This window comes from Octopus bimaculoides, chromosome 7, assembly GCF_046866305.1.
Source record: "Octopus bimaculoides isolate indiv1 chromosome 7, ASM4686630v1, whole genome shotgun sequence".
Classification (NCBI taxonomy): domain Eukaryota; kingdom Metazoa; phylum Mollusca; class Cephalopoda; order Octopoda; family Octopodidae; genus Octopus; species Octopus bimaculoides.
This window is the reverse complement of record NC_142934.1, coordinates 33,640,809-33,655,718: the sequence shown is the minus strand read 5'-3', so window position 1 is coordinate 33,655,718 and position 14,910 is coordinate 33,640,809. Positions and strand designations below refer to the sequence as shown.

General features: G+C 39.6%; 1 protein-coding gene across 2 annotated transcripts in view; it reads left to right on the top strand.

Annotated features, from left to right (window-relative positions):
- LOC106879381 (electron transfer flavoprotein beta subunit lysine methyltransferase) overlaps window positions 1-14,910 on the top strand; it is an 89,588-nt gene that overhangs the window by 57,593 nt on the left and 17,085 nt on the right. The window contains exon 1 of one of the 2 annotated variants that reach the window (XM_089355133.1): window positions 9,308-9,603. The exons of the other annotated variant lie outside the window; for it this stretch is intronic. Within the exon in view, the coding sequence (XP_089211259.1) occupies window positions 9,308-9,603 (296 nt within the window). Of the gene's footprint in view, window positions 1-9,307; window positions 9,604-14,910 lie in introns of those variants that run through there. 2 annotated transcript variants of the gene reach the window in all.

The window sequence follows — 14,910 nt, the reverse complement described above, 5'->3', positions numbered from 1 at the left end:
TAGGTTGGAATGGGCAAGTGGTTAACTACCTGAAGACAGACTGGTGTCTCTTTTCTTTTTCCTGAAGTATTGGAAACAGGGATGATGCTGACTTCCGCGCCGATGTCAACCAGGAAACGCGTGCCTGTTACACGATCGCAAACGAAAAACAGGCGACTTTGTGGGTGCGAGCCAGGAACTTCCATCGCGTTCAATTCCTGGCTGTGTCGTTTCCCGAACTGGATGATGAAAACGAACATGGGATCATGCATTTTTGCGCCCGTGTTCCGAATTTTCGGTGGTACCACATGTTTCATGTGAGTTGCAGGTAGCACTGGGGCTTCGGGACTGTCTACCATATCGATGCGATCGGCTGCTGCTTCGACGCTGGATACCACGCGATAGGGCTTGTATCTGGTCTGTCAGGGCCTGTATCTGTGAAGCCCGCTGAGTGACCAATGCACGCAAGTCGGAAATTTCCGAATCACTGGACGACGAAAGGAAAGAGTTGGTGGAAGGAATCGCTACCTGGCATGCCATGTCGGTAGGAGATATGTTCGCCGCTGGATTCTGATCTGGAAGAGCCATTGTGTTCGCAGGAATTCTCAGTTCTGTCTCGTTGCCGAGTGATGTGCAAGCTGTGATTCTTCGACGGGATCACGAAGCGTAGTGCCGAAATGGAAAGTTCAACAGTAGTACAAAAACGTCTTCATTTTCCAAATGCCGTTCGGTTGGTGAAGCTGGTTCAAGGGAAGGCTGAAATTCATTGACGGGGTCACCCCATTTTTAACCATAACTTTTACCAAATTTGATGTATTTTGTTCAAACTTCATGCCACCATGAGATCTTTGAATGCTTTAAGTTCTCCAAAAATGAAAAAAAATAATAAAATCGATGAGTGGAAAAAATCGATAAACCGATTCCTGATGGGATTTCCCAATCAAGTTGTCTGCAACTCATTTTCAGCCAAAAGTTTACCAATTTCAACGGATTTTGCTCAAATTTGACGTCGATGTTATTTAGTTTGGTTTGAAATAAAGAACTTGATTAGCTTAATAAGCCTAACTTAATCGCCGGCAAAGGCGAGCTATACTGCTAGTATATATATATATATTGGAAGGTTTGGAGGTGATGTACAGGAATTATAAATTAGAAAAAATAATAACCAGGTACTCAGATGTCTGGATGGTTGTACATATACAGATTTTTATTCATATGTCACATGTTTTATAAATTAGCGCTTTTGATAACCCTACAAGACTAGGTGAAAGCGCTAATTTATAAACCATATGACATATGAATAAAAATCTGTAAATATACAACCATCCAGACATCTGAGTACCTGATTATTATTTTTTCTAATATATATCTATCTATCTATATATATATATATATATATGTGTGTGTGTGTGTGTGTGTGTAGGGAAGTGGTTATATACCATTAGGTGTACTCCGCTTCCGTAAATTAAATTTCTTGAAGAAACAACGGAACGCAGATTCTGAACTATCAACACAACAATATTTATTACAATAGAATTCGGCAGCATTTCGCCCTTCGGTTACTGAGACGCCGTCAATGAAGTTGCTTGGTTATTTGTGTAGCTCCAGAGTTGGATTGTTGGAGAGTGGCTGCTACGACGTCTAGGCTCTTCGTCGGCCAGGGTGAAAGAGGGTGAAAAAAGCGGGAACGTTTGGATATCGATGACTACGCATGCGCATGAGACTCTTCCTGTATTCCTTCCGGAACTAGTCCCTGCGCATGCGTGGATAAAAACTCCGGAAATGTCGTCTGCTATAAGTCGTCACTACATGGCTCCCCCTCGAGTGCCGAAAGCACAAAAATAGGAATTTGGAGTGGCGCCTGAGGCAAGATGGCTACCAAAAACACCCACAAGATATGGCACAAATATATATAAAGAAAAATCAAATAAATGATGTACACTTGTGAGATACATGCATGCAATGTACAAAAGAATTGACAATGACAAAACAACCGTGGTGACCACTGTCCAGGAAAACTGGAATCATGCGATGTAAAAGTCTGATTTTTTTGTTTTTTTCTGAAAGGAAAGAAAATATGAGAACACAAGTGTGTGTGAGAGAGAAAACACAGAACATAGTAAAAGTGTCTGTAGAGAAAAAACCAGTTCGTATTAAAGTTACACACGGAGAATAGAATGTTCATACGCAGGAAGTTGTGGTCAAGGAGCAGAGCTGTAGTTGAGCGTCGATGCTGGGACCTGTGTTACCTGGTACGGAATATTCTGGCTGGCTAGTTCTGGTTTGTTGATCGTGAGTGGAAACATCCACTCTAACGGGGTCGAGATAAAACCGCGCTTGTTGATGTTGGTGTTGCTGGCGACGACAATGGTAGACAGTACATTGGTGGTGAAGACGTCGGCGCTGGAACTGGCTGTAGCTGTGTTCTGTATGTTTGTTTGCGATGGTGTATGCATTGGTAAAGATGTTGACAGTGGTGTGTGTGGTGGTTGTGACAGGGCGTCTATTTGAGAGATACCGTTGAGTGGCATTGCTTGAAAATGCTGTCATGAATTCGGAGCTCCGAGCGAAAATGACCAAAAGATCCCGTGCAAATGAAGATAAGCCAGAACTCTTCCATTCTCCGGCCGAGAGAAACGGAGAGGTGACGAAAGATGCTGAACTGGGAACAAGTAAGCATCAAGAAATGTTGTGTACTCACTGAAATGTAACTGTGCATTTTACTGCTATTTTCAGCAAGTAGAGGACGCTGTGTAAGAATGAATTGACGTCTCGTGAAACATGTAGGAGACTGCTCAAAAAGTTGTTAGGATGAAATAACCGTGAAGTTTTTGTGTGAAAAACCACAAAGGTCTCAGCCGCAAAGAAGTCTTTGGTTATAGGCTCTGGAAGTCATTGACAAAATGAAAAACTTTAACGTAGGAAAATTTTCTTAGCTTTTCACTTGTGATGGATGAGAATGTAGAGGCAATCCTGAAGTTGAACGTCGTGAAACATACGAATTCAATGGCTGTTGAAACGAGGTCTGTGTTTGTTTCGCGGGTATTTGCTAAGATTAGCCTGAAACGACAGTGTGGCATGCTGGCGCGTTGCCTTGGACAGAAAATTTTCTCTGTTAACTTCGTGACCAGGCTGGGGTCGAACAGAGATAAGTTGTGTCTGACAAGAACGCAGAGAGCATGGGTTGACATCCGACGTACACAGAGTCGGGAAAAAACTGAGTGGGCACAGACATGATGATAACAACTCTAAAGGCATAATATTGTGGTGCATGTGTAGAACTGGGTGCGTGCGAAGAAAGTTCAATCTATGACTGTCGAAAAACGTTGCTCGTATGGGCTTCCATAGAGTTATCCGGTTAGTTCTTGGTCGGATAGCTGTTCGAAATGCTCTATTTACTTATGTCAGCGGTTTCTCTGGTGGTTCTGTGCATCGGGTTGCATTGCATTCTCTGCAGGTCGAAAGTGAATTGTGGGTGTCCATTGTGTTGGTGAGTTCTTTTTCTTTGTGATGTGCGACAGTCGAAACAAAACCTATGCAGAGAAAGTTGTTATTCTTGTCTTCGATGTGACGAGCATGTTGTGAGACAGGCGACGGCTCGTGTTCAGTATTGTGGTCGGTAGTTCAGAGTTTTCGGCTGCAGTTGTTCTTGATTCGGGGTCACCAATTGTAGGGACAGTCGAAAAAATCACGTCGGGTGTACAGATCAGAAGGTTGTATGAATCGTATCACGTCGGGGTCACCAGTTGTAGGGAAGTGGTTATACACCATTAGGTGTACTCCGCTTCCGTACATTAAATTTCTTGAAGAAACAACGGAACACAGATTCTGAACTATCAACACAACGATATTTATTACAATAGAATTCGGCAGCACTTCGCCCTTCGGTTACTGAGACGCCGTCAATGAAGTTGCGTGATTATTTGTGTAGCTCCAGAGTTGGAATGTTGGAGAGAGGTTGCTGCGACGTCTAGGCCCTTCATCGGCCAGGGTGAAAGAGGGTGAAAAAAGCGGGAACGTTTGGATATCGATGACTACACATGCGCATGAGACTCTTCCTGTATTCCTTCCGGAACTAGTCCCTGCGCAAGCGTGGATAAAAACTCCGGAAATGTCGTCTGCTATAGATGTCACTACATATATATATATATATACATACTATGTAGGCGTAGGAGTAGCTGTGTGGTAAGTAGCTTGCCTACCAACCACATGGTTCCGGGTTCAGTCCCACCGCGTGGCACCTTGGGCAAGTGTTTTCTACTATAGCCTCGGGTCGACCAAAGCCTTGTGACGGAAACTGAAAGAAGCCTGTCGTATATATGTATATATATGTGTGTATGTGTGTGTATATGTTTGTGTATCTGTGTTTGTCCCCACATACAAGCAATAACAAAAAGTAATGGTATTATATTTATTTAATCAGGAATGCAACGTTTTTCCATGTCGTTGTATTTTTGAGAATCAATCAAGTTTCTTGACTTGCTTGATGATTCACTTTCTTTCGAAAATAATCTTTTAAAAAACACAATGCAATCAGTGTTTTACCAGACAAACTTGTCCTAATTTTTGTGTTGAAAAGTCCAGTAACTGAAAAAGCTCTTTCCGGCTGGACACTAGTCGCTTTAATTGTAAGCAATGCTCTATAAAGTTTCTCGAGCTTTTCACTTCTGTTGGAAGTTGCTTCAAAATATTCGAATTTTTTAGAGATTTCAAATCCATCTGTCACTATCTTGGGCTCTTAATTCATTTTCTTCATTGCACTTGTGTATTCACGCATGAGTTCATTACCTTCGTAAGTAGATGGGACAACAGTAACACTTGTTTTAGGTTCCCTCCAATTTCATTTTCTTTGTATAATTATGTTGTGTTCTCAGCGTCATGTTCAGGAAATAATCTCCTATATGTTTGTTCAGCATACTTCCTTAAGTGTTGTTTCGTTAAAAAAAGAAAAGGTCCAGAAATTGGTTTACCTTTAAACTTCTTTGAGTTATGTAAATACCGCAAGAGAGTCAAGGTTTCGACATTTCTTCTCTTATTATATCTATGAATAAGTCTTTCACGAAGACTTAGAGCCAAAGGGTTGCCGACGATATTAAGTTTATTCAATAAAAATTCTATAGAATATTCCGCTTTCAGTAAGTCTCATCGGTTGAGCAATATTTTCAATATTTTTTTGATAGAGAATGTCGATCACAGACAGATGTATGCAATGTGTGAGACATTGTTGGTGATCAGGTCTTATTTCTTTTCCGAATTTCACCATCATAGAAGCATCATCCGTCGTACAGTGCAAATAGCCTTCAAAATAATTTCTGCAGGATGCAGAATTTCATATAGTAAATCGAGAGATTTCCATTCTTCGTCAGCCACGGCATCTGTGGAAAGTACTGCTCGTAGAGCATTTGGAATGCAGCTTTTCAATTTCAAAAATCTCTCAATCATATGGAATGTGCTATTCCACCTAGTTCTGCAATCCAGTATAAGTTTATATTCTCTGCTATCAAAGTTCGCTCGTACAAAATCTTGCAAAATTTCGTTTTTTGTAGGAGATTTACGGAAAAGTTTTGAACTTTTTTAAAACTTTGTTAAATTCAAGTTTTAGCTGGGGAAAACAAGCATTTTCGTGAGCCAAATCTGTTTGAAAAAGTATGTCTTGTTGGCTTATGTCAGCTTCATCATCACTATCGTCTGTTATAGCGATCTCTTCACTTTTTTTTATCAGTCTCATCGGTTGAGCAATATTTTCAATATTTTTTTGATAGAGAATGTCGATCACAGACAGATGTATGCAATGTGTGAGACATTGTTGGTGATCAGGTCTTATTTCTTTTCCGAATTTCACCATCATAGAAGCATCATCCGTCGTACAGCCAACAATGTGTATGTAATAGAACGACCGTGCGAACCAAAGGAGAGTGGCGACTAGACGGAAAAGGCTCCTTTTAACCTGTCGCACGGTCGAACACAAAAAACATAATATATCTAACATGGAAGGCTCGTCGTGAGAGATACGAGCCAAGTGCCAGTAAAATAACAGAGAGAGTGACAGACACAACCGTTAAATATATAAAGAGAGTAAGTTTATTAACATAGTGAAACTAGAGTGTCTGTGTGTGCGTGCATGCGGCATATATAAATAACACAATACATAAGTCAGGCCTTCGTGTACAAGAGTATGTATACAACAATATGAAATAGCGAACAGTCGTATAAGCAATAGTGTGTGTACAATATGTGAGAGTACAAGTGTGTGTGTGTGAGTGAGAGGAACACAGAACATAGAAAGAGTGTCTGTAACATAGACTGCAAAAGGTCTTAAACACTGAGATTGAGAAAACCTGTTCGTATAAGAGTTACACAAGATATACAATGTTCATACGCAGGAAGTGGTGGCCAAGGAGCAGAGCTGTGGTATCACAATATGTGTGTTGAGCGTCGATGCTGCGACCGGTTATCTGGTATAGAATATTCTCGCTGGTTAGTTCTAACTGTTGTTCGTGGTGGAAATAATCCACTCATACAGCGTCGAGATAAAACCGCGAATGTTGATGTTGGTGTGTACTCTGGTGGTAGGGTTGCTGGCGACGACATTGGTAGACAGTACATTGGTGGTGAAGACGTCGCTGGAAACTGCCTGGAGCTGTGTTCTGTATGGGTGGTCAGCGACCAGACCTGTGAGAAGTCTGAAATCGAAGACGACTGGCGTCGCTGGATCGGGCTTATTTATGGATGAAATAGGGCTCACCGGAAACCCAGAAAAACTCTCTCTCACGTGACCTTATCTGAAGGCCACGATTGGACGGTATGCACCCTGGCGCGAAGCAGAACTGGGGACAATTGCCGCGCAAATGAGAACCAATCAGGGTGGTGGACACAAGGGTCCAAGGCAGCCGAAGACTGTATGTTAGCCGCTTCGTTATCATTTATGATTGAATGCCCGAGAGAGAGGTTTCACTACATGTATATCCAAATCCAATCCAAATTCACGAAGATGTCCTCTCACAAATTGCTCTGTTCTCCTGCTATTAAGGGAGCCATGGATCTCAATAAGACCCAACGACCAATGATTGTCTTCCCCATGAACATTTATGTTCATATATCGTTTATTTTGAATTGATGTGTATTCATCCAATGTCAATGAGTAGCGAATCCCCAACGCTACTTCTTTTTCGAAACAATGAATAAGTTCTTCTTTCTTGGATATGTAATAATTCATTACCATATTCCTGACTCCGTTTGCAGATGTTGGTTGTAATTTATCATATTTGCCTCTCTGACTATGAAGATTTCTCTGTATAAAATCGCTTTTGGCGATTGAATTGAAAGAGAATCCATCCATAACAGCTAACTTTGAAATTTCTTCTTCCATTGATTTCTTTGTTAAAAAGTGTTCCATTGTTCTTGTCATCTTCACAGGAGGCTGGTTTGCATCTTGATTTATGTCGATTTTATGAATTTTCTTCAAGTGCAAAATCAAAGACGTAGTAGATCCTCCAGAAGACTTCATGATCTTATCACACTTATTGCATTGAGCTTCATCTTTGTTTTTCCTATTGAAAAAATTCCAAACAGTTGATTTTCTTTTTATCATGCTAGAGCTAATGAAAATAATTAAGAAAAAATTTAGTCAGTGTTACTTCCTTGAAATGAATCTGGAACTGGTAATTACATATGCTCAACGGGAAAGATCACCTGACTGAAGACTATTATATTTCCACATTTGATTTCCAATTTTAATACTTTTTATGATATTTTACGTCTAATTATTTCCTTGTATAATAGTGTTCACTTGGTTAGTAAATATTGCTTTCATTATTTTATCAATCATAATCCCTCATTTTTAAAGAGTCAATCTGTTATATATATTTATCATTAATAATTGGTAAAACTCACATTAATAATTGATAGAATTTACATAGGTGTGCACATATATATATGCATATATATATATATATATATAGAGAGAGAGAGAGAGAGGAAGAAAGAGAGAGAGAGAGGAAGAAAGAGAGAGAAAGAGGAAGAAAGAGAGAGAGAGAGGGGGGAAGAGAGAGGGGAAGAGAGAGGAAGAAAGAGAGATAGAGAGCGGAAGAAAGAGAGAGAGAGAGAGAGGAAGAAAGAGAGAGAGAGAGAGAGAGAGAGGAAGAAAGAGAGAGAGAGAGAGAGAGAGAGGAAGAAAGAGAGCGAGAGAAAAAGCAATAACGAGTGAATGAGAATAACGACGGAAGGGTTAAAATAGCGTAAAAATAATTGAAGATAAAATGAAACAATTGAAGCCAAAACATTAAAAATTATTGAAAGTGGGTAGAAATAAACACTGCGTAGTGTAGTAATACTACGCTAGGGTATCTGTAGAAAGTTGAATGTGATTTCGGAATATAACGAGGAAAAATTCGGATCTTGGGAATTTTCCGAAAGTCCTCTCCCCACCTCAAGATTTTCCCTACGAATTACTTTATAATCGTAATGTATGCCGTTTGAAAAGTATTTTTTTAAACTTTCAATAAAAAGAAAAAACACATTTTCTTAACAGTTACAAAGGAAAACTTGGATCTTGTGAATTTTCCGAAGTTCTCTCCCCAACCCCTTGGAAAATATTTTCCCCACAAATTACTTTATAATCGTAATGTATGCTGTTTGAAAGGTGTTTATATAAAATTTCATTGAAAAATCCCCATTTCCTACACATTTTTTTACACCCATTACCCTATTTTTTTCCTGATTTTTGTTTCCGGGTCAAGTTGTAAACATTAACCAAAATAAGCACTGGGGTCGATTCGTTCGACTAAAGCTCTTCAAGGCAATGCCCCAGCATAGCCACAGTCTAATGACTAAAACAAGTAGAAGATAGAAGATATAGTGACGGGAACAATTAATAACCAAATAATATAGTTTTTATTCCAACAGAATTTATGATGTGATGATATCATTTTAATTTATTGTCTGAAATACTCTAATAAACAGCAAGAATTTGATGTTTTGCGATGAAAGTATCTCGATCAGGATATCATAATTCTAAATTAATCGATCAGTTATGCTTGTCGAAGTACTTTCATTGCCATTCGCAACTTTATCAATAACATGCTCTCTCTATTATAGGTCAACTTCATGTCTAATATTTTCCGTTCAGTCAGTGATGATTCAAATATATAAGAATTCTTTACCTCTTAGGCACAACCTATGGTATAATCTCGATAATTACTGTACTTCAACCAGCGATTAACCATACATCTTGATTTAAGCAAGCACCGGTAGTTCATGCTATTTAAATACAACCTTAATTTGTGGTTAACTCCCCGTATAACGCACACTCACTTTATCAGTTATAAACATGAACGTTGCTGTCAGTCGACACATGTACTTTTATCTTCGAAAAAACTGGCGAATTGTATTTTTAAAAAAGTTTTACAGGAAACTTTCTTCTCCCTCTTCTACTGATCAGAATCCAGACCGATTTTATTCATTAATTAAGAAACTTACCGAAATTTCTACTGATCATTTAACTCCCGAAATCCAATTAAGACTTATCACTTCCAATTGTTATCTATGGCACTCTAAAGTGGAAGATTGTCCATTCTCCGATCCATATTGGGCATTTTACTGGCCCGGAGGTCAATCATTAGCGAGGTGAGTTAAAGATCGGACTGGTATTTATTCATTGCTATATTATTCAATTTGCAGTATATTGTTCTCCCAATCTACAAGTTATCGATAATGTTGAGAATATAAGGAGGAAACAAATGTCAATCAATTTGATTTTTATGTTTTTCTCAAGCTGCAATAAAATGTGGATCTCAACATTAATCGAGAGTCCTACTCCTGTCATGTTTAAAAATAAACACTACTAGGTTGTCTACCTTACATACATACACGAACATCTAGTGTATCGCTTGTAGGGGATTTAAATGTTGGTAATTAGTTAAATACACAAACATAACTAAACCCCGCCCCAGTGTGTGTGTGTGTGTGTGTGTGTGTTGTTTAACCACAAAGTTAGGTATAACTGAGCTAAGGCATTTCAGCTATGCATTTTGCCATCTTTTTTTTTTTTTTTATCAATTGTCTTTTCTTTCATAAAATGACATTCAAAATGAGATTTGGCTGCTATTTCTAGCAGGTCCACCAGGATCCTCTGCCAGTTTACCACACACGTAGTCTGTGGTGTATGTTTATGTATGTATGTATGTATTTTTTTTTTTACTTGTTTCAGTCATTTGACTTCGACCATGCTGGAGCACCGCCTTAGGTCGAGCAAATCAACCCCAGGACTTATTCTTTGTAAGTCTAGTACTTATTCTATCGGTCTCTTTTGCCGAACCGCTAAGTTACGGGGACGTAAACACACCAGCATCGGTTGTCAAGCGATGTTGGGGGGACAAACACAAACACACAAACACATGCACATACATACATACATACATACATACATACATACATATATATATATATATATATATATATATATAAAGTGTAGTATATTGCCACTTAAGTGTGGCTGACCCCTAGGGGTGGATGTTACTGTTGCTTTTAGCCCCAGGAGGACATCTCCTCCAGCTGGCTTATCGACACACGACTGTGTCCTGTTTGCCAAGGGAGTTATCCCTCTCACCTCGACCAGCAGCACGAACGTATCCGGATTTCAGGGTTATTTCCCTTCGTCGGCGTTCGACAGCTGATGACCTTGGTGAGAGAGACAAATCTGGCAAACCTTATATCTTCTTTTCCAGTGACATTCTTCACTGATATTGAAAAGGTGAAAACAAGCAATGTTAATTCTCTAAATGAAGTATTAACAGTAACTGCACGATAAAGTGTAGTATATTGCCACTTAAGTGTGGCTGACCCCTAGGGGTGGATGTTACTGTTGCTTTTAGCCCCAGGAGGACATCTCCTCCAGCTGGCTTATCGACACACGACTGTGTCCTGTTTGCCAAGGGAGTTATCCCTCTCACCTCGACCAGCAGCACGAACGTATCCGGATTTCAGGGTTATTTCCCTTCGTCGGCGTTCGACAGCTGATGACCTTGGTGAGAGAGACAAATCTGGCAAACCTTATATCTTCTTTTCCAGTGACATTCTTCACTGATATTGAAAAGGTAAAAACAAGCAATGTTAATTCTCTAAATGAAGTATTAACAGTAACTGCACGATAAAGTGTAGTATATTGCCACTTAAGTGTGGCTGACCCCTAGGGGTGGATGTTACTGTTGCTTTTAGCCCCAGGAGGACATCTCCTCCAGCTGGCTTATCGACACACGACTGTGTCCTGTTTGCCAAGGGAGTTATCCCTCTCACCTCGACCAGCAGCACGAACGTATCCGGATTTCAGGGTTATTTCCCTTCGTCGGCGTTCGACAGCTGATGACCTTGGTGAGAGAGACAAATCTGGCAAACCTTATATCTTCTTTTCCAGTGACATTCTTCACTGATATTGAAAAGGTGTCTCTCTCACCAAGGTCATCAGCTGTCGAACGCCGACGAAGGGAAATAACCCTGAAATCCGGATACGTTCGTGCTGCTGGTCGAGGTGAGAGGGATAACTCCCTTGGCAAACAGGACACAGTCGTGTGTCGATAAGCCAGCTGGAGGAGATGTCCTCCTGGGGCTAAAAGCAACAGTAACATCCACCCCTAGGGGTCAGCCACACTTAAGTGGCAATATACTACACTTTATCGTGCAGTTACTGTTAATACTTCATTTAGAGAATTAACATTGCTTATATATATATATATATATATATATATATTTATATAAATACATACATATATATATATATATATATATATATATATATATATATATATATATATATATATATATATATACGACAGGCTTCTTTCAGTTTCCGTCTACCAGATCCACTCGCAAGGCTTTGGTCGGCCCGAGGCTATAGTAGAAGACACTTGCCCAAGGTGCCACGCAGTGGGAATGAACCCGGAACCATGTGGTTGGTAAGCAAGCTACTTACCACACAGCCACTCCTGCGCCTATGTATACATAAATATAAAAGAAAAAAAGAAAATGGAGATAAGTTAAATTTTCGGTAATACCTAAATCGGTCACCAAAACAGAAAAGAAAGTCTAAAATGTGTAGAAAACGAATATGAAAACAAAAAACTGCGCAAACTTTCGGAAAATTCACACGATCCGACTTTTCCCCTCATAACTTTCAGGAAAATGGATATATTTTAGTGAAATTTTATAGGAACACCTTTCAAACAGCATAGATTACGATTATTAAGAAATTTGCGGGGAAAATTTTTTCCGATGAGGTGAGGAGAGGACTGTCGGAAAATTCACAGGATCCGTTTTTTTTTTTCCCCTCATAACTTTTAGGATCTAGTTTAGCAAACGGTCGCCAAAACAATTTTAAAAAAACCCAATCTACTTGGTATTTAAAAAAATGTGTAGGAAACGAGTGTGAAAACAAAAATTTGCGCCAACGAACGGGGGTGGGGGAGGACTTTCGGAAAATCCACACTATCCGATTTTTCTCTCATAATTTGTAACTTTCAGGAAAAGGGATACCTTTCAATGAAATTTTACAGGAACATCTTTCAAACAGCATAGATTACCATTATAAAGAAATATATGGGGAAAAATACACACACACACATATATATATACTCTTTTACTCTTTTACATGTTTCAGTCATTTGACTGCGGCCATGCTGGAGCACCGCCTTTAGTCGAGCAAATCGACCCCAGGACTTATTCTTTGTAAGCCTAGTACTTATTCTATCGGTCTCTTTTGCCGAACCACTAAGTTACGGGGACATAAAAACGCCAGCATCGGTTGTCAAGCGATGTTGGGGGGACAAACACAGACACACAAACACATACATATATACGATGGGCTTCTTTCAGTTTCTGTCTACCAAATCCACTCACAAGGCTTTGGTCGGCCCGAGGCTATAGTAGAAGACACTTGCCCAAGGTGCCACGCAGTGGGACTGAACCCGGAACCATGTGGTTGGTAAGCAAGCTACTTACCACACAGCCACTCCTGCGCCTATATATATATATATATATATATATATATATATATATATATATATATATATATATATATATATATATATATATATATATATATATATATATATATATATATATATATATATATATATATATATATATATATATATATATATATATATATATATATATATATATATATATATATATATATATATATATATATATATATATATATATATATATATATATATATATATATATATATATATATATATATATATATATATATATATATATATATATATATATATATATATATATATAGGTAGGTGAAGGAAAGTAAATAAATATATATATATAAATATATATATATATATATATATATATATTATATATATATATATATATATATATATATATATATATATATATATATATATATATATATATATATATATAGGTAGGTGAAGGAAAGTAAATAAATATATATATATATATATATATTTATTTACTTTCCTTCACCTACCGTCTCTTCGTACTCTGGATGTTCCTAATCTATCTTCTCTAATCTGCACCTATTACTTTGTAGTCTTCTCCCTCCCTTTCTCTTCTCCTCTCGTTTCTTCTCTCCCTGTCACCCCGTTTTCTCCCTATTGTCCCATCTTCCTTTTTGCTTTGTTTTTTTTCTCCCACCTCGCATATATTTTCTTCTCACAACCCCTTTTTCGTTTTTTCTCCTCATGCCTTTATTTTTTCCCCCACACCTGTTAAAAAAATTTTTTTTTCCTTTTTTTCCTTTTTTCCACGTCCAATTTTCTCATCACGCTTGTTTTTTTTTCCACCACACCTTTTGTAATTCTCCTTCCCACGTCTAATTTTCTTTTCTCTCCCGTTCCATCATGCCTGACTACAAATCTTTCCAACTCACTCTCCACAACCGCCTAAAACTATACCTCCGCACACTTCCCTCTCTATACTTTCAACCAACTATACGACTCTCCTTACTCATATTCAAGAAGACTCGTTACTCTAGTCATATTACGTTTCTCAGTCGCTGCTTACATCACCGCCTCATCCCTAAGGGTTTCCGCCTCCATTTCCACCCCACTCTCCACTCTTCTACCACCATTCTACCAATACTCCGCACCACATCCTACCGCCTTATGCGGGCCACCATTCGCTCCAATCTCTCTAAAATTCACACTATCGACCGCCTTCTTCCTCCAGCCTTTTCCATATTTTTCTCCTCTCTGTCACCCACCCATGCTCACAATACATTGCGCTTTATCATTCAACTTAATCATCTCTTTCATGCATTTCTTACCGACACTAAGCTCCGCAAACTTCACTCACTCCTCCATTCCTCTACACCCGATGCCACTACCCCAACCCCTCCACCACCCTTCTCCCTCCCTGATGTGCATTCCCCACCCACACCCAACCACCCTGTCTCTCCCACACACACTTCACCCCCTCCCTCCCAGCCCTCCACCATCCCGACCGCCCCTCCTAACCCTACTTCATCCCCTCCTACTTCTATTCCACCCACCCCTTCTCCACTTCAGCCTGTCGTTACCATTCCCCCAGATCTTCCTCTCTCTGAGGCGGAGCGCTCCATCCTCAATAGGGGTCTTCGCTTCATCCCACTCACTCCATCCTGCAAGGAATTTCAAACCCGTGCTGATGTCCACAGCTTTGTGCGCCGCGTTAGGTTGGGTGCGCTTTTCTATAACACACCACCCGCACCCAACGAGGACTGCTTCACTGACCTGGGCCGACGACCATCCCAGTGGACGCCTGCTCCTGGCCAGTTCCAAGCAGTTGATCTTTTCGCGGGCGCCTGCCAACGCGCTGTGGGCCGGTTTAACTTTACCAGGCGTCCCTCTCGACTCAACATCTCCCCAGCCGAACTCTCGGCCCTTCGATCCCTCCGACGCCGCACTGACATCATCA